Source organism: Nannospalax galili, unplaced genomic scaffold (genome assembly GCF_000622305.1).
Source record: "Nannospalax galili isolate Female #2095 unplaced genomic scaffold, S.galili_v1.0 scaffold398, whole genome shotgun sequence".
Lineage (NCBI taxonomy): Eukaryota > Metazoa > Chordata > Mammalia > Rodentia > Spalacidae > Nannospalax > Nannospalax galili.
Window position 1 is genome coordinate 1,018,399 of NW_008341813.1, and position 24,538 is coordinate 1,042,936.

Consider the following 24,538-nt stretch of genomic DNA (forward strand, 5'->3'; position numbering starts at 1 on the left):
CCCTTCCCTGACATCTTTCCCTTCCCTTCCCTGACATCTTTCCTTTCCCTTCCCTGACATCTTTCCCTTCCCCGAGGGAAATGTGCCCCGTGAGAAATAAAGCTGTATCCCGCTGAGAACTCTATCTGTGCCTCGGTGCCTCCTCCATCCGCTCGTGCTCTCCACTGCACGCTCTCTCCAACATTTTTATCTATCAGCCATGAAAAAGTGATGGGGAGATATGGGAGGAGTTGGAGGGGAGGGAGTGGGTGTAGATTTGATCAAAACACCTTATATGCATGTATGAAATTCTCAAAAAAAATTTTTGGGTCTTTTTAAAACAGGGTCTCCCTTAGCCCCAGCTGGCCTGGCACTCGCTATGTAGACCAGGCTGGCCTCTGCCTCCCGAGTCCTGGTATTAAAAGTGTGTGCCACCACGCCTGACTCAATAAATTTTTTTTAAGTTAAAAAAAAAAAGATAAATTGGTGATGAAAAAAATAAATAAAAAATAAAATGAGTACCATCCAGCACTCAGGATACTGAGGAAGGAAGATTATAAGCTTGAGGCCAACTTGGGCTATACAGGAAGACTCAAAAAACCAAAACCAAACTAAGCCACTAAGCCCCAGTTAAGTTGCAATAAAAATATTAAAAATGTGGCTGGGTATGATGGTACACACCTTTAATCCCAGCACTCAGGAAGCAGAGGCAGATGGATCTCTGTGAGATGTAGGCCATCTTCGTGTACATAGTGAGTTCCAAGCTAGCTGGGGCTACCAGAGACCCTGTCTCAAAAGAAAAAATTTTATAGAAATGCAAAACAAGGGGCTGGAGAGATGGCTCAGTGGTTAAGAAAACTGGTTGTTCTTGCAGAAGACCCAGGTTCGAATCCCAGCACCCACAAAACAACTAACAACTTTCTGTAACTCCAGTCCCAAGGGATCCAAAAGCCTCTTCTGACCTCCACAGGCATTGCACGACACGGGTGTCCTTACCTACATGCAGGCAATACACACACATAAAATAAACATAATAAATAAAATTTAAAAAAATAAATGCAAAACAAGCAACAAGAAAAAAAAACTTTCAAAATGAAAACCATATGACAGTATAGGCTAAATATAAGAGCCACGTAAAAATGTTCCAGATGTGAAATTTCACATTAAGTCCTACTAGATAAAACCCCATTAGGAAGTTAGGTAGCAAACAAAACACTTCAAAGAAAAAAAAAAAGAGGAAGAAATATGTCTCTCCCACTTGATGGACAGGGCAGATTATAGGAACAGACAAAAGAGGGAGGGTGACACAATCATCTTTGATCTGAGACTCTGAAACCAGACGGGAAGGAAGCAGCAAATGAGGTAACACAGCAAAGGGGCTTTTGCCTTTTCACTACTGGTCCCTTGAAGCACCTGTTCTCTAGTATGGACTCTCCATGTCTCCAAGAACATTAAGAAGGCAGAATGACAGAACCAGGAAGAGTGTCCCTTGGTCTCATATGGTGTAATACCAAGCAGGGAGCCACGAACTTCGAAGAGATACACTACACAGTAGAAAATCACATAGGTTCTCAACACCCAAAAAATGTTTCTGAGAAAAGGCCAATTGGTAAGGAGCACAAGGTCTAGGCTGCTAAGAGACAAGATCACAAATTCATCAACATCCGAAGCAAATGTTGGCATAAAAGTCCAGGTATGGAACTTTGCTAACCATACCCAGAGGTTATACCTTGTGCACACTTGAGAACCAGCATGGGTCCTAAGACCCCTTAATTCTGACATCAGAAAGTTACCTGTGCCTCCCCTGTAGACTTCAGAAGGGCAGAGAGAGGAACTGTGCATTCAAAGCTTTTACCTCAAACAGAAGAAATGAAACCTAAAATTGCATCACATTTATTTGTAGCCTCTTCTGTTATACTGTGGAATATAGAAAATTTGTGAGAAAGATCAGTCATTGAGAAGGGACCTATGTTTTCTTTACATTCCTGAATTACTGAGGAAATTTATGATCCTGTTCTAGAATATCTCATTCACCCAAGGTCAGGTGTCCTCAACGTCCACTGTGTTCAGTGGAGATGGGTGCAGTCTTTCAGTGCTTTGATTTGTTAATTCTCAAGCATACCCACTTTCATTATCTTTTTGGGTGAAGTACCAAATCGAGATTCCCAGGAAACAAGATCAGGTGCTCAGGTCAGAAGATACAAGAGCACATAGTTTTTCTGGGGTTAACTAAAAGTATTTAGTCCAGATTATGTCCATTTATAAAAGTCATTCCCACAAAAAGTAGAAAGATCATTGAAGTAAAGCAAAAAAGATAGAGACTGAAGCAATCAGGATGTTGAGACTGTTAATCAAGAACGTATCTTGTGACTATAGTTAGAATCACGATACCAAAAGAATCACAAAGGCCTTACTCCTAACGCTCTTGAGCTCCTGAACCAAAACCAAGTCATCAACGTTCAAGTTCCTTGTTATTTTAGGAAACAAGTTTTTAAATCTGTTTAAAACATTTAAAGTGGGGTTATTTTTTAGTCACAATCAAATAACTGAGAAAATATTTCTATTTTCTGATGTGAGCACTATTTTTCTTCATTTTAAAGTAAGCAAGTATAAGTAGGGTGTGGTAGCACATGCCTTTAATCCCAGCACTTTGGGAGGCAGAGGTCAAGTGGATCTCTGTGAGTTTGAGGCCAGCCTGGTCTACATAGCAAGTTCCAGCCCAGCTATGGCTACAGAGAAACCCTCAAAAAGACAATTTAAAAAAAAAAAAAAAAGTAAGCAAGTATAAAGGGTAGACTGGCATCTGGTAAGATAATTAAATGTTGAAATCATCCTAAAGGAAACAGAGGGCTTTGTGATAAAGCAGACAGGAAGATACATCCAGGGTATACAATGACAACTGCTATAACACCCCCAAATTCATTAGTTTAACACAATGGAGGTCTAGCTCTGTCTCAAAGTTCAATGTGGATGTTCTTGGTCAAGTAGCTCTTCTCCAAGTAATGATTCAACTATCCAAACAATTTTTCATTTTTATTTATTTTTATTTTATGTGTGAGTGTATTGCCTGCACGTATGTAAATGCACCCATGTGTGCAATGCCCAAGGAGGTCAGAAGAGGGCATCGGATCTCCTGGAACTGGAGTTATGGACCGTTGTTGGCCGACGTGGGTGCTGGGATTCAAACCTGGGTCTTCTGTAAAAGCAGCCAGTCCTCTTAACTGCTGGGCGAGCTCTCCAGCCCCAAAATATCCAAACTTCTTGTATGCTATGACTCCATCACCCTCAAAACCTGTGCTTCAAGGTCACTTTCCTAGGTAGGGAAATGAGTGGGAGAATACAGAAAAGGCTCATTTACTGAACCAGGGGAGGAGCACCCCCTAGAAGGTTCTTAGTCTCATTCATAAAACATTTTAAGAATGGACTCAAATGGAAGATTTAGGACAATTTTATTAGAATGTAAAGAAAAAAATCCTCAGAGCAGGCAAGTTGAGAACCTTGGCAGCTGCCTTGAGGATGAGAATGGAGGGAGAAAGAAAAAAGCCATGACGTCAAGCACCACATGGCTGGGAGAAGGAAGCTTCAGAGAAAAAGTAAAGAAAGTCAAGATACTAGGGAAGCCCAAGGCATTGGGTAAAACATGCTTAGAAAGAGGATATGAAGAAAAAAAGGAGAGGGGGAGGGGTCCAGAAGCACTACATTAAGGAGGTGGGATTCTGGGCAGGAAAAATTCACTATCTCATTAATATACCAGGTTTTCCACCCATCAATTTAGCATGACTTAAGGTGCACCCACCTTCCCAGGGGTAGTCCTATGACCAGGTGATTGACCAGTGAAATTGGAAAGGCAGGTCTTTATCCAGACCAGAGATTTTTTTTTTTCCAGTCTTTTTGAGACAGGGTCTCTCTGTAGCCCTAACTGTCCTGGAACTCACTATGTAGACCAGGTTGGCCTTGAACTCACAGAGATCCACCTGCCTCTGTCTCCCAAGTGCTGGGATTAAAGGCGTGCACCACCACGCCTGGCTTCAGACCAGAGATTTTATAGTCTTGACTCTTATGGGGCTCTCTGCTACTCTAATACTACCTTTCACTTTTTTGTCTCGTATTAAAACATCGCTTTCCTGAGCCAGGCATGGTGGTCACATACCTTTAATTCCAGCACTGGGGAGGCAGAAGCAGGCAGATCTTGTGAGTTCAAGGCCAGCCTGGTCTACATAGCAAGTTCCAGGTCTGCTGGGGTTACAGGGAGATCCTGTCTCAAAAAGACAAAATAACAACATTACTGACTGGGCTGGAGAGATAGTTCAGAGGTTAAAAGCATTGGCTGCTACTCTTGCAGAGGACCCAAGTTCAGTTCCCAGCACCCACGGTGGCTAACAGCAATCATAACTCCACTTCCTGGGGGATCTGACTCCCTCTTCTGACCTCTGGGGGCACTGCATGCATGGGTGCACTTACATGCAGACAATACACTTCAACACATGAAATAGAAAAACATTTTAAAACAAACACTGCTCTCACTTTCCACTAGTCCCATGCCCTGCCTAAATGCACAGAGCTGGAAAATGCAGTTTACCTGTGTATCCAAAAACTACACTGGGGAACTTCCTCCACAAGAAAGAAAAAAAAAATGTTGCTGCTGGTGTAGAGATCTGGAGGATTAAAACGAGCTCATCAGGGAAAAAGTGTTCTAGGAAGATGGGGTAGCGTGTGTAGACTCTGACATAGAAACAGCTTGGAGTGTCTGAGGAATGGACTGCAAGCCGGTGTGGCTGGAGCTGACAGAGAAGAGGGGGTTAAGATGCAGCTGGACAGCATAGCCAGGCCTGGGTAGGATCACATAGGGCCTGGGAAGGAGTCTGCTTTTTGTTCTCCGGCAGTGGGAATCCATTGAAGGGTTTTATGCAGAGAGGTGATATAATCTGACTTACATTTTAAAAAAGATCACTGGGTGGAAAATGAATTGTTTTGGGCAGCAAAAGCAATTAAATCCCCCTGGCAATTACTGCAGTAGTCAACTGTCCTAGAACCAGGTGGCTAGTGGGGGAACTCACCTGGGAAGGGGATGGCCTGGAAATGAAAGGCTCTAATTGCTAGTCTCTGAAAAGCTGCACAGGGTTTTGTGCAATTACCTAAGTGGTGAGTGTTGGAGCTGGGCTGTGTCTCTGCCAAGATCATGCTGTTTCTTTTGGAACTGTGTTCCCTTAGGACTGTATTATGGGAACAAAATCAGGACCACACTAATAATTGCAGAAGCAAGAACATTCTACTGGGAGAGCTCTAAAAGCGATGTTGAACAAGCACCAAACATAGACCGATAGCCAAACCCAAACTTATTCTTGTCTCTTACAGTCTTGAAAACTACTTATTGGTGTTAAGGTTCAGATAGCCCTGCCCCCTCACCAACAGGGTCTCAGGACTTCTCAAGCTCCTGAGAAAAGGGAACTGGGTTGATAAGCACCTTGGTCTTTGAAGTCAAGAGAAGCAGACTTTTGGCCAACACAGTGGGCTTCCCCTTTGATCTCTAAAGAGAACAGGTTTTAACAGTCCTGCGCTCCCACTCCCCCCACCCCAACTTTAAAAAAATATATCTTCCCACCTTCTGCAGGAAGCAGAAGCCTCCCCCTTAAAAAGACCCCAGCTCACCACCCGGGCAGACATTTTCCCTGCCTGGAAGGGAATCTGTCCCATGTGTTCCTTTGCTAATAAGCTCTATTCTGATGGAGTCTTATATCTGTGTCCTGGTGCAGTCTCCTGATCAACCTTATTCCGCATATGGATACTTTTTATCTGTCAATTGGGAGTTCTGCTTCTCTGCCATGGAGAAGGCTGCAGCAAGCCCATGATATTCTTAGTTAACTAACAGTCCTGTGATTAGTTTAAGGAGAAAATACAATCCTAAGTAATTAGAATAATTCTGTATAACAATAAGTAACCGGCTCTTAGAATGGCTTTAAATCTTTTTCCCTCCAGCTCTGTTTCATCTGTCTAGGAGCCAGCTTTGGGAAATAGGAGAGCTCTCCGTTCTCCCCACCTCCTTTCCACTTCCTTGCTGCTATTATTCCGGGCACAGGTGCTGAAGGCAGGCAAGGGGATCAAACAGTCTGGATTGGCAGGGTGGTTCTGTACAGATAGGCAGAGGGAAATCCCTGCTGCTCCTGGGGACCCTGATGGATACAGAACTATCCTGGCATTTTGAAGATCTCCTGAAACTGCTTTGTCAGACTAAATGGTACACACCTTGTCTCACCTTTGAGACAAGGTCTCCCTGCAGCCCCAGCTGGCCTAGAACTCACTATGTAGACAAGGCTGAGATCCACTTGCCTCTGCCTCCCAGAGTGCTGGGATTAAAGGCGTGCACCACCATGCCTGGCCACTCCTCACTTCTTATGGAGTCTCTTTAAATCTTCAAAACAGTCCCACTGGACAGGATCCAAGCCTGCCCCATACTTCCTGCAAGGTGCACAGAAGATACTCATATGCTGTGTGTGGCTAGGGCACATTCTGGAAATGCAAGCCAGTGCCGTAGCAGCAGCTTTCCATGGCCTCACCATCAGAACAGCTACTGAGCTTCCCCTTGTTCTTTTGCCAGGGCAGGAGTAAGACGCCAGGTTCATGAGTCCTCAGCTGTAGGAATAAATATTTCATGCTTCCCAAATGGTTCCAGTAGACCCTAGCTAGACTTAAAGAGGGCAGAAAACTGGTCCTCTCTCCCCTGTGAAGTGACAAGGGTTCTGACAGCCCAGAGAGTCACCAGCTCTCTCCACACCCTCTTAGGCTTGAACTTTGTGTGCTGACGCTGCCAGGACGCCTACATTTCCTTAGTTCCCTCATTCTCTTTTCCTCCCCTAGAAATGAAATTCCTCCTCTCAAAATCCCCATTCTCACGCTCAATGAATAAATTTTGCTTTCTACTTCATGGAGAAAATCAAAGCCACCAGAAAAGAATTTCTAGGGCTGTATCCTGATCTACTGAACCAGAATCTGCAAGAGATGGCTGGGGAATCGGCATTGTAACGAATGTTGATGTGATTCTAGTGCACCCCAAAGTTTGAAAGCCATTGTCAAATTCCCTTTAACCCCAACCACTGCCTCCTAACACTCTGCTCCCTCCTTCAATCTGTTCTAGCCTCAGCCTTCTAGTCCTTAAACTAGGCATGCTGCTTTTTTTCAAGGAAATACATATTGTTCTCTCTTTAGTCTAGGCTCTTAATATTAGACACAGAAGCCCAGACTCTGTCCTGAAGCTGATGATGAAGCAGGGAGGATTCAGATTGGGCTCAGGAGTCTGCTTTTGGAATCAAGGTAGCTGATGGGAACTAGGCTCTGTAGGGAGCCTGGGGCTTGAATCAGATTCAGAGCTTTTGGCTCAGAAGACTGGAGTCAGAATAGGCTAAGGGAGGAAGGAAAACAGACTCCACCTTCTAGTTGAACACAAGAAAAAAACAATCCAGCTCTCGAACTACCTATAACTGGGGAAACACAAATAAGGAGCTAAAAGATGATGTATATCCTACATGCATTGGAGCTGCCCAAAAAGCCTCTAGGATACCCCATGAACTGACAGGTTGGAGGATGGTCAGCTCACTGTACTGCACACCTGGCAGTTGGCTCCATTCACTAGTCTCATTACCCTAACATGCATGTCTTTCTTATGAGCTAGGTAAATGTTCTGCTCTTTCAAAACTCATGGCATTCGGACTCTCCCCGCCTTTGGAGCATCTCCTGCATTCTCTCCCTTCATCAAAAAGCTGGAACCTGTTTCAAAGGCACTTTAAAAAAAAAAAATTATTATCTTTATTTTCTATGTATGAGTGTATTGCCTGCATGTATGTGAGTACACCCATGTTATGCAGTGCCACAGAGACCACAAGAAAGTTTCGGATTCATCTGGAACTGGAGTTAAGGACAGTTCACAGCCACCATGTGGGTGCTGGGAATTGAACCCTGGTCCTCTGCAAGAGCAGTCAGTGCTCTTAACTGCTGAGTCATCTCTCCAGTCCCTCAAAGGCACTTTTAAGGGCTTCTATCATCTTAAGAGTGTATCAAAATCCCTGCAGGCAATCAGACAATCCCTTCCCACAATCCCCACAGTTCACTAGCCAATCTCCAGGCAACTTCCCCTGCATGTCTCAGGCACTCATAACTGAGGCTACACCCTGTATTTCCTGTCACCTGGAGCTGCTGTTTCCAAAGTAAAGAATTCAAGCATTCCAACTTCTGATGGCAGCCTCCCATCTTTCCAGGTCATTTGTTCCAATTACTTTCATACAACCACCTATTACCTTCTACAAAACTTCACCAACCAGCACAGCTATCCCTTGCACTGTGGATAGCTTAGAACTCCTTTGCTTGCTGTCCTTTAATTTTATCTACATAAAATGAACTCTAGATGAACTCACTTCTCTTTAGACCTCAGTTCTCAGGTAGGGACAATCACAGTGCTGGGTTAATTAGTGTTAACTATAACCTCACAAATGCCACTGTAAATTCAAACTTACTGTCTACATTCCTCAGTAACACTCCTCCCACTGCAGTGTGACTTTTCTCTCATTTTCAGACCTCTCAGGAGCATGTGATAACTCACAATGTGCTCATTCCATTCCTCTAAATAAATACACCCACTCTCCTCTAAGCCTGGCTGACCTTTCTCAACTTGTCACCTTTACTAGCTTATTTTCTTTCATCTGCCCATTAAACATTACTCTTGAGTTCTATTCTGAACTATTTTCCTTTTCATCATCTGACCCTGGATATCTGTTTCTGAGACTTACTGTAACCTCTACGTTAAATCCTCACATCCATGGCAGATCTCATGTCTGTCCCATACTTTCTTATTTTTCTTTTTTTTGAGACAGGGTATGTGTGTGCATGTGCAGGTAAGGAAGCCAGAGGAGGAAGTCAAGAGGCTGGCTCTATTACTGCCCACCGATTACCCTGAGGCAGGGTCTCTTACTGAATCTGGAACTTACTATTGTTTGGCCAAGCTGACTGGCCAGCAGCCCTTCCCCTTCTGACTACCATCCTCCATCTCCACACCCCCTATTCCTCCCAGCTCTTGGGTTATAAACATGAGCTTTTACATTGGTACTGGGGACCTGAACTTGGGTTCTCATGCTTGCATAGTAAGCACTCTTAACCACTGAGCCATCTCCCCAGCCCCCAAATCCAACATTTTGAAGGGTACCCCCAGCCTATCCAGGTTATTGCAGATTTACTTCTCACAAACACCATCAACACCCCACCAACTTCATCTTGAGGGTCTCCTGCTGGCCTACTTCTTCCATCACTAGGTCACAGGACCTTTATCTTATGCCAAACTTTGTTTCTGCTCCTATTTTCATTAAGCCTAGTCAACTGGACCCTGCATTATTTTTCTGTTGCTGTGATAAAACACCACGACCAAGGCAACTTACAGAAGGAATTGTTTATTTGGCTTACAGTTCCAGAGGGTTAGAGTCTATAATGGCAGTTCATAATTGTCGGGGAGGCATGGCGGCAGGAGGTGGCCAGAGCAGAAAGCCAAGTGATCCCATCTTTAAGAAGGCACAGGAAGCAGAAAAACTGGAAATGCAGCAAGGCTTAAGAACTCTCATGGGGCTGAACAGATGGCTCCGTGGTTAAGAGCACTGGCTGCTCTTGCAGAGGACCTGGGTTTGATTCCCAGCACCCACATGACAGCTAACAACTGCCTCTAACTCCAGTTCCGGGGGATCTGATGCCCTCTTCTGACCTCCACGGGCATTGCATGACACAGGTGTACTTACACCCGTGCACACAATATACTCATACACATAAAATAAAAATAATAATGAATAAAATATTTTTAAAAGAACTTTCCAAAGCCTGCCCCCCACCCCCAGTGATGTGCTTCCTCCAACATGGCCATGCCTCCTAAAGGTTCCATGACCCTCCCCAAACAGCACTACAAACTGGGGACCAAATGTCCAAATACTTGGAGCCTATGGGGGACATTCTCATTCAAACCACCACAGACTCTGTTGTCCCTTAACCCCTGCTGCCACACAGGCAAACACACACAACAAGCTCTGGAAATAGACAAATATGGTTGAGAGGCTGCAGTGAAATGCACAACTAGCCACAAAACAGCACTTGCATGCTAAGGAAGCACTTTTCACATAGTGCTTGCCCTGAGGAATCCACTTGGTTCAAAATCCTGGACTTGTATGCCCCAGTGGGCACTCAGGTCTTGTTTTGGGGAACAGGCATTAAAGCCTGTACCTTTATGCCTGGATCCACAGCAGATCTTTTCCAGGTGAGGTCTACCACCTGTCATCCTAGCTCATCTTCCCTTAGCACTAGCCTGCCTTCCTGCAGTTTTTCTAGGACATGCTGATTTGTGTGCAGTACAAGGAAGACACCAGGACAGATGCTTCTGCTATGTACAGCCTAACCTTCCACCCCAAGCATGGCAGCAACCAGCTATTGCTTATGAACACAGCTCTAGTTCTTTCACTACCCCCTTCTAAGGAAAGCTTTGAATCCATCAGTCTCTAAATAGTTCATGAAATAAGCCCATGAAATGACAGGTCTATCCTGAACTCTCCCAGTCTTCCTCAAACATAAATACATTATTTTCCTTCCAACTTCCAACCCTATCTAGGGATAATCTTCCAAGAACAGTAAGATTTATAACACATAGCAGCCATAGCTAGCTTATTTGGCACCTTTTACAGACTTCCTCCATTAATACAACACCGCTATAAGAACTTTACATTTTCCAAGTGAGAAACAGAATATCCAGAAATCAAATGATTCTCTTAACTGGATGTGGTGGCTCACACCTGTAATTCCAATAATCAGGACGCTGAGGCAGAACTGTCAGGAGTTTGAGGTTAGCCTGGACTTCAGTGTGAGATGCTGACTCAAAAAAAAAGATAAAAAGAAATGAAAGGACTCCCAGCTCCAAGTGGCAAGTCAGAATCAGAACTTGCCTGTCTGCAGTCTTAAAGCTAAGGGAGCAGAAACTATGGATGAACAGAGGTTGGACAGGTCAGAAAATGGCACTGTGGAGAAAAGACCCCTGTGCCTTCTGAAAGAGGAGCTGAGATGCTCCCCAATTCTCAGATATACCCAAGTTCTCATAATAAACTCCTTATTCTTTAGTTTATCTGAGTGACTTCACACTTCTTGTAACCAAGAAGGCTCTGTCAGAGTAGAGTAGAGCCAGAGGCTTTACCACACTTTGTTCTTGTGCTGGAAGGAGGGTGGTGCAAGTCCTGGCTTACAGCCTGGCTGGACACAGTCTTCAGAGTTCTGAACCTACAGTCAGAGCTCCGCTTCCCCTTTCAAGGGGTGCCCATGGGTCACCTGCGCTTATAGAGACATGGCTGAAGCTTCAGGCCTGAGAGTTGAGCCTTGGGTCCTACACAAGGGGGACCAGTCTTTTCAAAGTCAAACAGGAAGAAGTGGCTGTTGGTCAGGTCCTAGAAGCAAAAAACACCAGTGAGCTACAAATTCTCACCCCAACACCTCAGAGTACCTCTCTATGTATTTCCGGTGCTCAGAGAGCTTCTCACAGCTCCCCCTTAGAGTTGTGCCTTCAGGGAGAAAAATGTCTGTCCTGTGGTTAAGGCTTCCTTCCTGAACACCAGTATCCTGAAACAAGATGGACTCCTTGGGACCCTTACCTTGTAGATGACCTTGAAGCCCAGCTTGGTCACAGCACCCAGAAACAACCGAATATCCTCAAAGCGACTGCTGACTTCAGCTACCTTCAGGAGACCCCTTGGAAAAGGAAGAAGTCTTGAGCAAATATGCAGACAAATGCATACATACAAACATGCATCTGTGTCCTGGGGCCTCACCCTGGCTTCAGTACTCGATTTGCCTCCTCAAGGAAGTCCCTGATGTTAGTTCCCATCAGTGAAAGACAAAACACAGCCACATCCACAGACTCATCCTCCAGAGGCACCTGAGGAGAAGGGGCATGTTGGATGAACACATAGTGCTATAAGGAGAATTCAGCATTTCATGCTTGAACTGGACACTAGGTTGGGGAGACAGGGAGGAAGAGTTAAGAGTGAACACAGGCCAGATACAGAGGGGTGTACCTGGGCCATGTCACACACAGTGACCCTGGGGTCCAGAGAGGCCAAGTCAAAGCAGTGCACAGGATTCCGGACACTTGAAGCTAGGCGGCAATCTCCACAGCCAAAGTCAGCAACCACCAAGGATGCCGGCCTGTGAGTGGAAGGAAGGGTCACATACTGGTCTGAGCCTTTGAGTGGGGGCCCCCATTGAGCCTCACAGTGTCCAACTCCCTAATCACCTCTGGCGAAGATCCTTGGCAATACGGTCCACTGGGTGCAGTGGCCACTTCTTCACCTGTCTCTGAAAGCCACGGTGGTAGAGGAGAAAAGCCTCAGGGTCTTCCTGGAAGAGGCGTTGTGCAGTGCTGCTGGGCCCTGAGTACAGCTGTTCATTAAGGTAACGAAATCGTGCCCCATCCAGCCGTTGTACCATGCGAGCTCGCAGGGCCCCAGCTCTAGCCTCTTGGCTGTCTGATTTTGGAGCAGGAGGCACCTCAGCCTCCTCTGCGGAAGCCTTAGCAGGAACCTGGTCTTGTGTCTGTGGTGGCCGGAATTTGTTCTTGTGTCTCCGCTTATTCTTCTGCCGGTTTCGCCACTGTTTGCGACTCAAGATGTGTGGGGTATTAGCAGACGTGGACTCGGGGCTTGGCTTGGGTGTGTCATTTGTAGCAGTACTCTTCCAGGCTTTCTGACCTGTGGGGAAGGAGATAAGAAGGTATTATTTAGCCGGGCATGGGGGCACACGCCTTTGATCCTAGCACTTGGGAGGTAGAGGCAGGCAGATCTCTGTGAGTTCAAGGCCAGCCTGGTCTACATAGTGAGTTCCAGGACAGCTGGGGCTACAGGGAGACCCTGTCTCAAAAAGACCCCCCAAAAAAAGGCATTATTTGAGGCTGGATCCCCTAAATTCAGAGGCACCCCCGAGATAAAGCCATCTTGGAGGGAGGCTCATTAAGACTCAGGATAGTCAAGCAGTAGGAACTGCTGACAAATACTTCAGATCAGGAGCTGCCTAGGACACTCTCAGACCAGCTAAGCTGCTTGGGAGAAAGGTTCAGACCACCTGAGCTGCTAAAAGAGACACTGGAGTCTCCAATCCGCCCTATTCCAGAAAGCTATGCAGTGGAATTCACGTTTCTAGCTTTCAAGACTCACCACCTATGCTAAGGTAGACTTTGGCGATTCACCTGTCTTTGAGTCATTTCTGCTCCTGTAGGTAACCTCACACCCATACTCCTGTAAGTGAACTGTAATAAATTCACTGGTCACCAAGTTGGATTTGGGTGGTCTCCTTACTTTGGTCTGTCATTAGTTCCCTATTCGGGATGAGTAGACATTTGTTCACGTCTTCCCGGGAACAGAAGTCATCCTAGCAATAGCTTTGTCCTTAAGACAGAGACTGTGACCTGGATACAAGTGCTTCTTTTTGTCTAACCCCTGGTGTGTGTACAGACAATAGTACAGTCAACTCACACCCTTGCCACACTCCACAGACACATGTAGCAGTACCTGTTTGGTCAATGCTCCCCAGGTGTTGGGCTGGGTGTAAAGGGGCATGCTTCTGGCATTTCCTCTTTCCCTTTTCTTCTCCAGCACAGCTATCACCAAGAAGTGCTTGTGGGCAGTACTTCTTCCTTTCTACTTCCTTGTCCTCAGAGTCACTGAGAGATAAGTCCTGGTTTTGACATTTCTTCTTTCTTTTCTTCCTTACTAAATTAGAGGCGCTGGCAAATGAGCCCTTTTGGGGGTGTTTCTTTTTCTCTACCTCTTCTTCCTCAGAGTCACTGCTAGGAAGGCTAGGAGGTTGCTGAGAAAGAGACGCTGCTTCCAACGTCCGTAATATGGCCAAGAGGTGACGGCGCTTGCGGCCCTGAAGAAAACAGAATGAGAATGGATGAGTCTAGAGAACAAGAAAGAATAGGGATCTGCTTCAGACACTCCTAATTTTTCCCAATTTAGTTTGTTGTGAAGTCTGCCAGATCTAGAATAACTTTCAGGTTGCCACCCCTCCTTTGGAAAGCTGGAGGACAGAAAGCATTCATTCTACTTTTTTTGTCTTTAAAACAGAGTCTTACTGTGTAGTGTAGCCCTGGCTTCCTTGGAACTCACAGAGATTGGTATACTTCTTAATGTGTAAATGATGGCAATCTAAGTTGCCCAGAGAAATGTGCTAAAGCCACAAACAGGACCAAGGCAAGCCAGGAGTTCCCGCATGCAGTTCAGTTCTGCTCTTATTTGACAGCATTCTCTGAGCCACAGAGTTTTCTTGAACACAGGAAGGATAGGCTCACACCTGTCTATTAAATATACCACCAGCTGTAGTATAGAAATCTGCACACAGGCAGACCGGAGGCCTGGATTAGGAGGATGGGCTACAGAGATGAAAAGAAACAAAGCAGGCAGATGGCATGTTGGAGGCTGACTGCAGGTCAAGAATAGCTTGAGGAGGTACAGCAGTCCTCACTGATGCTGAGGCCAAAAGGAAAAGGACTACTTTCTGGGAGCCTCACTTGTTCTGGTGGTCCTGGGCCAGGCACTTACCTTGGAGGTACTGGGTTCCCATTAGCCTCCCTTGAATAGTGATACCCACAACCTTCCCAGCCATTGCTAAGGGCAATCAATACACCTTGTCAAGGATTTGCCTGGCATGCTGAAGCCCTGGAAGGATCTCCAGCATATAAAGCGATGCCAGGTGAGAGAAAATTTGAGAAATCAAAACCACTTCATTGACTTCTATCCTCAATATACGCAACACTTCTAATCTAACCTTCAAACACATCTCCTTTCATTTAGTCTGTGCTCCACTCCCCGAACTCTGCATCCCCATTGGGGCGCACTCTCACCAGGTGTGTGTCCTATCGCTTCCCGGCTTCGGCACGTCCCCCGCGCCCCAACCCCCGTCCTCTACACCAACTTCTCACTAACTACGTTTTAACGTCATTGTTAGGGGACGTTCCCGGATCTTCAGATCAGGACTCAACCGCTCCCACCCCTGATGACATTGCTGGTTCGCCCCTCTACCCAGCACAAAGCCGAACCCTGAGCTGGGACCCTCCAGGGTCTGATTCGCCGCCGGAAAGAACCCAGTCCCGGGCCACTCACCTTGATTTGCGGGGTAGCCACCGGCCGAGGCTGAATGGTTACAGACCCGAGACCCAGGGCTGCTGGGGCCGCCTCGGTCCACTCAGGCTCCTCGAACATGCGTGCGGTGAGCAACGACCACGAATCCCACGCTCCGACCCACGTGCAACAAATGTCCCGAGTTGCTACGTCGCCACCAGCCTGGCGGAGCCGGAAACCAACGAGTCGACGGCGGCTAGAGCGGCCGGCGCGGAGCCGGCTACCATCGAGTGCAGCCGCTGGCGGGCTAGAAGGGCGGAAGGAGGTCGGAAGGGAGGGACGGCCGCCGGCGCTGGCCGGAGAGGGCCGGGGCGGGGCCGGGCGGCGGGCGCGGCCGGACGGGAGTTCCCCGGAGAAGGCGCCTGCGGCCCGAGTCCCGGTGAGTGCGGGCGGACCCGCGCCCCTGCCCCCTGGCTTGGGCCGGCCAGGCGTGTCACTGATAACTTGGAAGGAGTTCCGAGCAGGGAATCTGGGACCGCTCGGGAAGGACCCCTGTCCCCTCTTTGGGTGTTCGGAGCCCGAGGCCCCCTCCCCTTTCCCGGGCGCTGCTCGCGGACAGGGACTCGGTGCCTGCTCTCCGACCTCGGCCCAGGAGAGGCCGCCTCTGAGTCTCCCCTACTCCGCTGGACTCGCCTGTCCCTCGTGTCCACGGGATCATCGCGCTGCCCAAAGTCCTTTGCAGACCACCAGTATCCCCCAGGCGACGCCCAGCCCCCAACCCAGCACAGCACTCCTGCAGGGAACAGAGCTGGGCTCATCGTTTGTCTCTGGATCTCCCCCCACCCAGTCCCCAGGCTTCCCCAGCCCCGGGGTCTCCGCTCCGGGACGCCGCTATGGACGACATTTTCACCCAGTGCCGGGAGGGCAACGCGGTGGCCGTTCGCTTGTGGCTGGACAACACTGAGAACGACCTCAATCAGGGGTGAGCTGAAGTGGCTGGGTGGGAGGACGGCTAGAACTCGACTGCTTGAGGTCCTCACGTCCGGCCGGGACACCTAACTTTGCTATCACGTTTTGAGTACTAAGTACAGCCTGTTTGGGGAAGAGGGTCTATACAGAGGAAGCTGTTTGAGCTAAGTTTTTGACTGCTGAATAAATCTCACAATCAGGGGTTTGCAGGAAGCTTCCCAGGCTCAGTGAATTTATGTCAAAGGCAGACCAGAGTGCCAGGAAACTATCTGGAATTAGATGTGGTTGGAGGCTACATTTCTGTGGCCTTAGAGCATTAGGCAGAAGTGGAAAGGGACAGAAGAGGTCTGCAAGCAAGGCTTTGAAGCTGTGTAGTGATGAGATTGTCCATTGTTAGGTGTCATCTTTGATGTTTTGTGAAGAGCAGATAGGAGGAGGTTGTCTAGTCGATCCTAGAAGTGATGCTTTGGACTAGAATTGGAACAGGTGCAAAATGAGAAACGGTGAGAGCCCCAAAATCATAAGGATAAAGAATGAATTGACTTGGAGTGGGAAGTGAGGGAGGTCAAAGATGACCGGGGTTCAGAAGGCTTGGGCACCTGGGAGAAAACGAGAGGGTGAAGTGTTCCCTTCTGGACTGATTACAATCATGGTGACATACAGCAACTTAGAAATGTTGAGTAGGTTGCTGGATATGTAGATCTGAAGTCAGGAACGGTCTAATTTAGAGACAGATATATTTTAGCATTTAAATGGTACCTGAAGACACAGATGTGAAAAAATGGTGCCTTAGAAGAGTGGAAGATATGGGCATGGGGTGAGAAGCCTGGCATACTGAAAGGGAGCAGCTCACTGAAGGAGAAATAGGAATTAAAGAAGCTTCGAGAATAAATGTTTAAACATTTTATTATTTTTATTTTATGTGTAAGTGCACCTATGTCGTGCAGTGCCTGCAGAGGTCAGAAGGCATCAAATACCCTGGAACTGGACTTATGGATGATTGTTAGCCACCATGTGGGTACTGGGAATTGTACCCTGGTCCTCTGCAAGAGCAGCCAGTGCCATCTCTCCAGACAGAGAACAAATGTTTAAAAGAAAGGGGAGTGGTCATGGTAATATAGGCCACAGAGAGGCTAAAGAACATAATGAGTATCTTACAAGTCTTCATATTTAGGATGGATTTGATTTCTGAGTGTTGTTCCAGAGTAGCAGTGAGTAAACTACATTACACTGGGTTCCTTCAAGTAAGAAACACCTCCTATAATTGGTGTTAAGAGTCCTGGTAATCTATGCCCTCAAGGTGGCAGACTTTGGGCAGGGTGAGAATGGGAGGTATGAAAACGTGGGCGGCATGTTTTAAACTTTTGGCTGAGAGGTTAAGAACACTTGTTGTCCTTGCAGAAGACCCGGGTTTGAATCCCAGCACCCACATGGCAGCTACAGGTGTCCTTAACACCAGTCCCAGGAGATCCAACAGCCTCTTCTGACCTCCGCGGTCATTGCACGACACGGGTGTACTTACCTACACGCAGGCAATACACACATACACATAAAAATAATAAATTTTTTAAAAAGTGTTGGCTGAGATAGGAAAGTGAGCAGAGCAGTGTTGTGACCCTAATGCTGGGAGTTTAGTAGGTTCTTGTTTTGCTTTTGGAGACAGCCTTAGGTAGCTCAGGATGGCCTCCAACTCTCCATTCTTCAGCCTCCTAAGGGCTAGGATTTCAGTGTGTTGTCACTACATCTGCCTATAAGAGTTGTTTCTAGGTTTGAGAGGGCCATCTGTCATCCTAGTCCAGGCTTCACTGGCTCCCATTAGGCTGTATGTTATTTCTGAATCATTTTATTCCAAGTCACTTGTTTAATTTTTCATGTAACTTGGAAGTGTGCTGGGGTAAACACTGACCTCTGTTAACTCTTTTGTTGGTGAGGAAATGGGGGCTTAGATAGTTGTCCAGTGGAAGTGGCATCTTCAAAGATTCGCTGTCAAAAGGTAAAGGGGTGCCCTCAGGGAAACTAGGTTTTGGTGGTTTGAGAGGATGTTGTGTGAACCCAAACTGGCTCTACGCTAGATACAAGGAGGTAGTTAACTCCTTGCGGTCTTCCTTGAGATAAAAATCCAGGCTCTGAGTGACAGGCAGTGTGACTGCAGGCAAACCCTGTGCTCATACTTTTGTTTTCAAGCCTGGGCTTGCTTTAAGGCCACAAACTGCTAGAAGCTGATAGGTCAGAACACACAGGAAAGGTCTGGGGGACAAGACTGATAGCAAGAGATGGAATCGCTTCTGGGAGATACCCACATCCTGGGGAAGCTCTGGCCATTTTGTATGAGATGATGGCAAACTGGAGGAACACCACCCCCTTCAGCTGTTGTGGGATTCTGGGTGATCAAACCCTGGTTTAGCTCAAGGCCCCTTTTCCAGCCCCCTCACAGGAAGTGACCACAGCACTAAGGCATCCGGAGGCTGTCAGCCTAGACCACAGACCGCCCCCTGTTCCGCCCCTTAGATCTACATCCCAGGACTGGAGGGAATTTCCTTTTATGGCTCCAGGCTGTCAGTCTGACTGAACCCACCCAATTGTTTTGTTTGTACACTTCTCTTTCTTTATAAAATACATGTCTGTGAGAAGAAAAGTCAGATATAATTTCTATTCTAATGCTGCTATTTGCATTTTCTCCTGTTTGGTTCTCTGCCTCATCAGTAACCAAAAGTGTCTTCTTGTCATTATAACCTCCAAAATATTTTAATTCCATTCCATTTTTAGATGTTAGTTTCAATACCAGAGCCAAATAGTAAGCTTGTTACCTCTCCCATGAGTTACAGCCTGTCTTCTCTAGTATAACCCTCTATCCCATTAACCTGCATTTAACACTATCAGTCTATGCCCTCAAGAAGTATATGGGCCAGGTATGGTTGCACTCCCCTTTAATCCCAGCAGAGGCAGGTGGTTCTGTGAGTTCAAGACCAGCCTGGTCTACATAGAGTTCCAGGTCAGCCAGAGCTACACAATGAGACTATGTTTCAAAAACAAAAAAGCATGAACAGCACACCATTAACATCTTTGCAATCCAGTCCAACAAGTGCTACACCATAAGATGTATAAGCAGCAGTGGAGAACAAAGGTGTTATATAACATTTATGAACGCCAGAGATGTAGCTCAGTGGTAGAGCATAGACCTAGTAGGTTCAAGGTCCTGGGTTCAATTCTCAGGAATGTCAAAAAGGTGAGGGACGGTAAGGATGCAGAAGAGCCTAGGAGAGTGCTACCATCTAATGAAATAGAACTGCTAGGGAAGGAGTTGTGGGAGATGGTTGTGAAAATAATCTTATAGTTGCTGGGGTGTGTAGGTGGTTGGATGTGACACTAAAGAAAATCTGAATTGAACTTTGGGAATTGCTTACAGGAATAAAAACTGAGGCACTAGAGAGGCAAGCCTTCTCGAAGATTTTTTTTCTTTAATGAATAAAGGCTTTTGTTCTAACTCCAGCTTAGTGACTATGCCCTTTTCTTAAAGGGATGATCATGGCTTCTCCCCATTGCACTGGGCCTGCCGAGAAGGCCGCTCTGCTGTGGTTGAGATGCTGATCATGCGAGGAGCACGGATCAATGTGATGAACCGTGGGGATGATACGCCCCTGCACTTAGCAGCCAGTCATGGACACCGTGATATTGTACAGAAGGTATGGGAAAACCCTTCTTCACCCACATCACATCCATGCCATGAAGTCGGTCACAGACACTGTAATGTGAACTGGAGAATACACTGTTCTTTTTCACTTGCCTTGACACCAGTATCTCATCTGGGACTGACTGTGCCTTTTTCCTTTCTTGGCCACTGGGCGTAGCTGTTGCAGTACAAGGCTGACATCAATGCAGTGAACGAGCATGGAAACGTGCCCCTGCACTATGCCTGTTTCTGGGGCCAAGACCAAGTGGCAGAGGTAAGGACTCAGCTTCCAAGTGAGCATGGACCCTTCAAACTTTCAGTCCTGTATGACACTCACAGGGTTGTGTGCTGCATCTGTGTTTGTTATAACTGACAGGTCACAGGCCCCCCGAACAATGATCTTTTCTTTCTAGGACCTAGTGGCTAACGGGGCTCTTGTAAGCATCTGTAACAAGTATGGAGAGATGCCTGTGGACAAAGCCAAGGCGCCCCTGAGAGAGCTTCTCCGAGGTCCATGCCCATTCTGGCCCATGTCTTTTTCTTGTCCTGTCTCACCTATCCCTTCTCACTGTACTACAACTCAGACTGCCTAAGACTTTTCTTCCCCAGAACGGGCAGAGAAGATGGGCCAGAATCTCAACCGTATTCCATACAAGGACACATTCTGGAAGGGGACCACCCGCACTCGGCCCCGTGAGTCACAGCTGTCAGGGGAGGAGTTACAATACCAAATCCTGGGTTCTTGGGGTTGGGATAGTGCTAAGTTGGGTACCTGACTGCCTGCATTCTCAGGAAATGGGACCCTGAACAAACATTCTGGTATTGACTTCAAGCAGCTCAACTTTTTGGCAAAGCTCAACGAGAATCATTCTGGAGAGGTGATCCTGCCTTTCGTGTCCCTCCCTCCCTAACCCTCCAGACTATCCACTCTGTACCTAAGGTTTTCCTCCTGTTAGTGGGAAGGAAGTAGTAGCCTTGGCTAATGCCTCCTGTTACCTGTTCTTAAGCTATGGAAGGGCCGCTGGCAGGGAACTGACATTGTCATGAAGGTGCTGAAGGTTCGAGACTGGAGTACAAGGAAAAGCAGAGACTTCAATGAAGAGTGTCCTCGGCTCAGGTGGGGCAAGGTCTAAACTGGAAGCTGTTGTTTTCAAGGAGCCCCACATAGAACCGAGAAAGGAAAACCTTTATGTTGGGTCTCACCACTCTTTCCCTCTCCCAGGATTTTTTCACATCCAAATGTGCTTCCAGTGCTGGGTGCCTGTCAGGCTCCACCTGCTCCCCACCCGACCCTCATCACACACTGGATGCCATATGGATCTCTCTACAATGTACTACATGAAGGCACCAGTAAGGATGTTGGTCTTGTTAGGGATGGGCTGGAATAGTGTGGTAGCCTCTAAACTGTTGACTCTTGCCTCTTGTTAAGATTTTGTGGTAGACCAGAGCCAAGCTGTGAAGTTTGCTTTGGATATGGCAAGAGGCATGGCTTTCCTACACACGCTAGAGCCTCTCATACCTCGACATGCACTCAACAGCCGTAGTGTAATGGTGAGGCCACCAAGTTCATTTCTGACCCAAGTTCCCAAAGCTCTTTGCCTGTCTAGAATAGGACTCACCTTGAATGTATCCCTTCTTTCTCAGATCGATGAGGACATGACTGCAAGAATCAGCATGGCTGATGTCAAGTTTTCTTTCCAGTGCCCTGGGCGCATGTATGCACCTGCCTGGGTGGCCCCTGAAGGTGGGTGAGGGCATCATGTTGGGAAATTGAGAACTAGCTCATTAATCATGGAAGATACAGAGCTAGGACAGCTAGGCAGCTGGAACACATAAGCCCTATTCCTCCAGCCCTGCAGAAGAAGCCTGAAGACACAAACAGACGCTCAGCAGACATGTGGAGTTTTGCAGTGCTTCTGTGGGAACTGGTGACACGAGAGGTACCCTTTGCTGACCTCTCCAACATGGAAATTGGGATGAAGGTGAGCACGGAACTGCACATAACTTGCATAGTGAGTGGTGCTGATGGTCAGTATAGTCAGCCTAGGCTCCTCCCATAATTTGTTCAAATATACAGTAATCCTGTCCATACAACAAAACCCAAATTCTGAGGCTCACCTCTTTTTTCCTTGAATTTGCAGGTGGCACTGGAAGGCCTTCGGCCTACTATCCCACCAGGTATTTCCCCCCATGTGTGTAAGCTCATGAAGATTTGCATGAATGAAGACCCTGCTAAACGACCCAAGTTTGACATGATTGTGCCTATCCTGGAGAAGATGCAGGACAAGTAGGACTGGAAAGTCCTTGTACAAACTCCAGAGGCATCAAGACATGGTTGGGGGAGTGCACTTCCTCATAGCTGAAGCCCTCTGGTTTGCCTCCCCTGCCTCCAGTCATGGTACTACCCCAGCAATGGGGCCCATCCCTTGCCCCCATCCCTACCACTGTGGCCCCTAAAGGGGCTGGGCTCAGAGCTTTGTCACTTGCCACACGGTGTCTCCCAACTTGGGAGAGATCAGCCCCGCCTGTCACAATAAAGTTTATTATGAAAACAGGCTGGTGTGGGGATATAGGGACAGCCAAGTACATCTGATTTGGGTGGCTCAGGTGAAGTAGTGCGGCTTCTTCACGTTGATGCCATACTCGCTGAGGGCAGGGGTCAAGTCCTCCATGGTTAGAGTGTACTTGCGGTCCTGAGGGAAGAGGGAAGAGCACCAGCTGAGCACAGCAATCCCAGATTTCAATCCCTCTTGGGTGACCCTGAGTAGGCCTTGCTTATACCTCCCCTAGGATGCAGTTTTCCCAAAAGGATTCAGTGTAAGTCAAGCCTGTACTGCGGTGGAAAGTAGTTACTGATTCAAGTGAACCTCCTTTCACACCTTGCTCTTGCTCCGGGAACTGCCAGAAGCCGTGCCCTTCATTTTGCAGTGCTGTAGGGCATCATTGGCAATATCGGAGATGAATTTCTGCGCAGCTAAAGAGATGAGCCGAATTCTAAAGAGGAAAAAATAGGGGGAGGGGATGAGATGTATAACTTCACCGAGTACCCAAAACTGTATTCTGCCCTGGGTTTACTCACATGCGTGGATCTGAAGCTTCAAAGCCAGCGCGGTTCAGGTAGTAACCAGTCACTGCATCGGGGATCTGAGAAGTCAAATGACAGGATCAACGTTAGCCTCTGCTCTGCTGAGCTGGGAGGGAAGGCGGGTGAGGTTCAATGGGCAAAGGAATAAAACGAGAATGAGCAGGGTAGCAGAGGACGCTGGGAAGCACGAAGAGGTGGTTGAAGCTGGCATGACAGCGGGCCGGATGGCCTGGTACTGGCGGGAAGCCCACCGTAGGCGTGTAGTCCTCCAGTTGCATCAGGAAGTCCACCAGAGGTGTGCTGGACACCACGGGCTTCACCTCTCCGTTGGCGGCGCTCGGTAGGACGTAGACCCCGTTAGACATCGCTCCCTCCGGGGGCGCCGCGCCGCCCGCCGCCACCGGGGCTGGAGGAGAATCGGCAAACAGACCGGAGTGGAGGCGCGGGCGTCCGCGTGGCGGGCCGCTCACCCTCGGCCCGCAGCCGCCGCCGGGCCCAGTCCACTCCCTAACCCGTCCCGGTTCTCACCCGCCCCGCGCCGCTCGGCCGGCTCCCCGGCGCGCGCCGCCACGGGGCCCCTTCGGGGTCCGCGCCGGACCCGCTGCAGCTCATCGGGCCTGTGGGAGAGGCGGCGAACAGAGCCGCTTCCGCTTCCGCTCGCCTGGCGCGCGTCTTGGTGACGTCACGGTCACCGCCGCTCTGACGCACGTTCCGTAGCGTCGCCGTCCCGCGACCTCGCGTTGCCTTGCCTCCGGCTTAGGTGTAGTAGGCTCCGCGGCGGAGGCGGGGCTGGGAACCGTGCTTGGTCGCAGGCCCCAACCTCATACTCGGGGCGTGCGAGACTGCACACTTCACTTGAGTGTACAGACCTTGGTGGGACACTTCTCGACGGTTCACCTTGTAGGCTCCGCGGCGGAGGCGGGACTGGGAACCGTGCTTGGTCGCAGCCCCCAACCTCATACCCGGGGCGTGCGAGACTGCACACTTCACTTGAGTGTACAGACCTTGGTGGGACACTTCTCGACGGTTCACCTGACCAGCTTTCTTCTTCCTAGTTCCCTGCCTCAGCCCTAGTGTAGTGGAGCTGGAGTGTCCTGCCAGCCCTCTGTGTCCTTCCACCCCCGAGTGCTCCCGGAGAGTGCTGCTGTAGATGGAGACAGCAGGGTATTTCATTCAGAAGAAAAATCCCAGCGAGTGAAGCAGATTTTCAATTTAACAGTCGTTTATTTAATTCCTATTTGCAAACTCCTGTGCTAGGACTTGGCGATACAAAATTTAGTGCGATAAGAGTCTAGTCTTCTAGGCACCAACGGTCTTGGAAAGGGAGGCAAACGCTGACAATTTCAATTCTGTATTGCCGTTACCCTGCTACAGGTAGGTGCAGGTTGTGCAGTGCAAGGAAGGAAGGGAGCGAATGCCTGCTCGCTTCCAGGAGTCAGAGGCTGTCATTTCTTCCTGATTCCCTCAGGATGTTCCTTGTAAGGAAAAAAGGGAGCTAATACCTGCCTACTTCCTGGTGTCAGACATTATCGTCAATTATTTCCTGATTTTGAAAGGCAGGTATTGATGTACTTAACAAGGAAGCATAAACTTACTTAAACAAGGTCTCTTCCAGTCTATATCAGAACTAAAATTCAACCAGGTTTGCCTTTAAAAAAAGACTTTTCTGCTGTAGCAAAATCAACTAGCCTCCGGTAATGTGACTTCCGAGCTAACTTG

At 47.9% G+C, this 24,538-nt stretch overlaps 3 protein-coding genes across 3 annotated transcripts; 1 reads left to right on the forward strand and 2 right to left on the reverse strand.

Annotated features, from left to right (window-relative positions):
- Nucleotides 1-11,309: 11,309 nt before the first annotated feature.
- Rrp8 (ribosomal RNA processing 8) lies at nt 11,310-15,236 on the reverse strand. The gene is made up of 7 exons (XM_008837398.3): nt 15,138-15,236; nt 13,545-13,905; nt 12,275-12,728; nt 12,057-12,186; nt 11,811-11,917; nt 11,634-11,730; nt 11,310-11,429 (listed from the first exon to the last, which is right to left on the reverse strand). The coding sequence occupies exons 1-7, from the start codon at nt 15,234-15,236 to the stop codon at nt 11,310-11,312; spliced, it is 1,368 nt and encodes a 455-aa protein (XP_008835620.1).
- Nucleotides 15,237-15,424: 188 nt separating this feature from the next.
- Ilk (integrin linked kinase) lies at nt 15,425-22,288 on the forward strand. The gene is made up of 13 exons (XM_008837397.3): nt 15,425-15,534; nt 15,943-16,077; nt 19,582-19,747; nt 19,913-20,008; nt 20,148-20,244; nt 20,344-20,427; nt 20,527-20,612; nt 20,742-20,851; nt 20,957-21,084; nt 21,164-21,285; nt 21,379-21,478; nt 21,586-21,716; nt 21,876-22,288. The coding sequence occupies exons 2-13, from the start codon at nt 15,989-15,991 to the stop codon at nt 22,023-22,025; spliced, it is 1,359 nt and encodes a 452-aa protein (XP_008835619.1). The 5' UTR covers nt 15,425-15,534; nt 15,943-15,988; the 3' UTR covers nt 22,026-22,288.
- Taf10 (TATA-box binding protein associated factor 10) lies at nt 22,258-23,779 on the reverse strand. The gene is made up of 6 exons (XM_029565549.1): nt 23,640-23,779; nt 23,348-23,436; nt 23,071-23,225; nt 22,814-22,878; nt 22,614-22,728; nt 22,258-22,427 (listed from the first exon to the last, which is right to left on the reverse strand). Exons 1-6 carry the CDS (start codon nt 23,777-23,779, stop codon nt 22,338-22,340), a joined length of 654 nt encoding a protein of 217 aa, XP_029421409.1. The 3' UTR covers nt 22,258-22,337.
- Between the last annotated feature and the right edge of the window lie 759 nt (nt 23,780-24,538).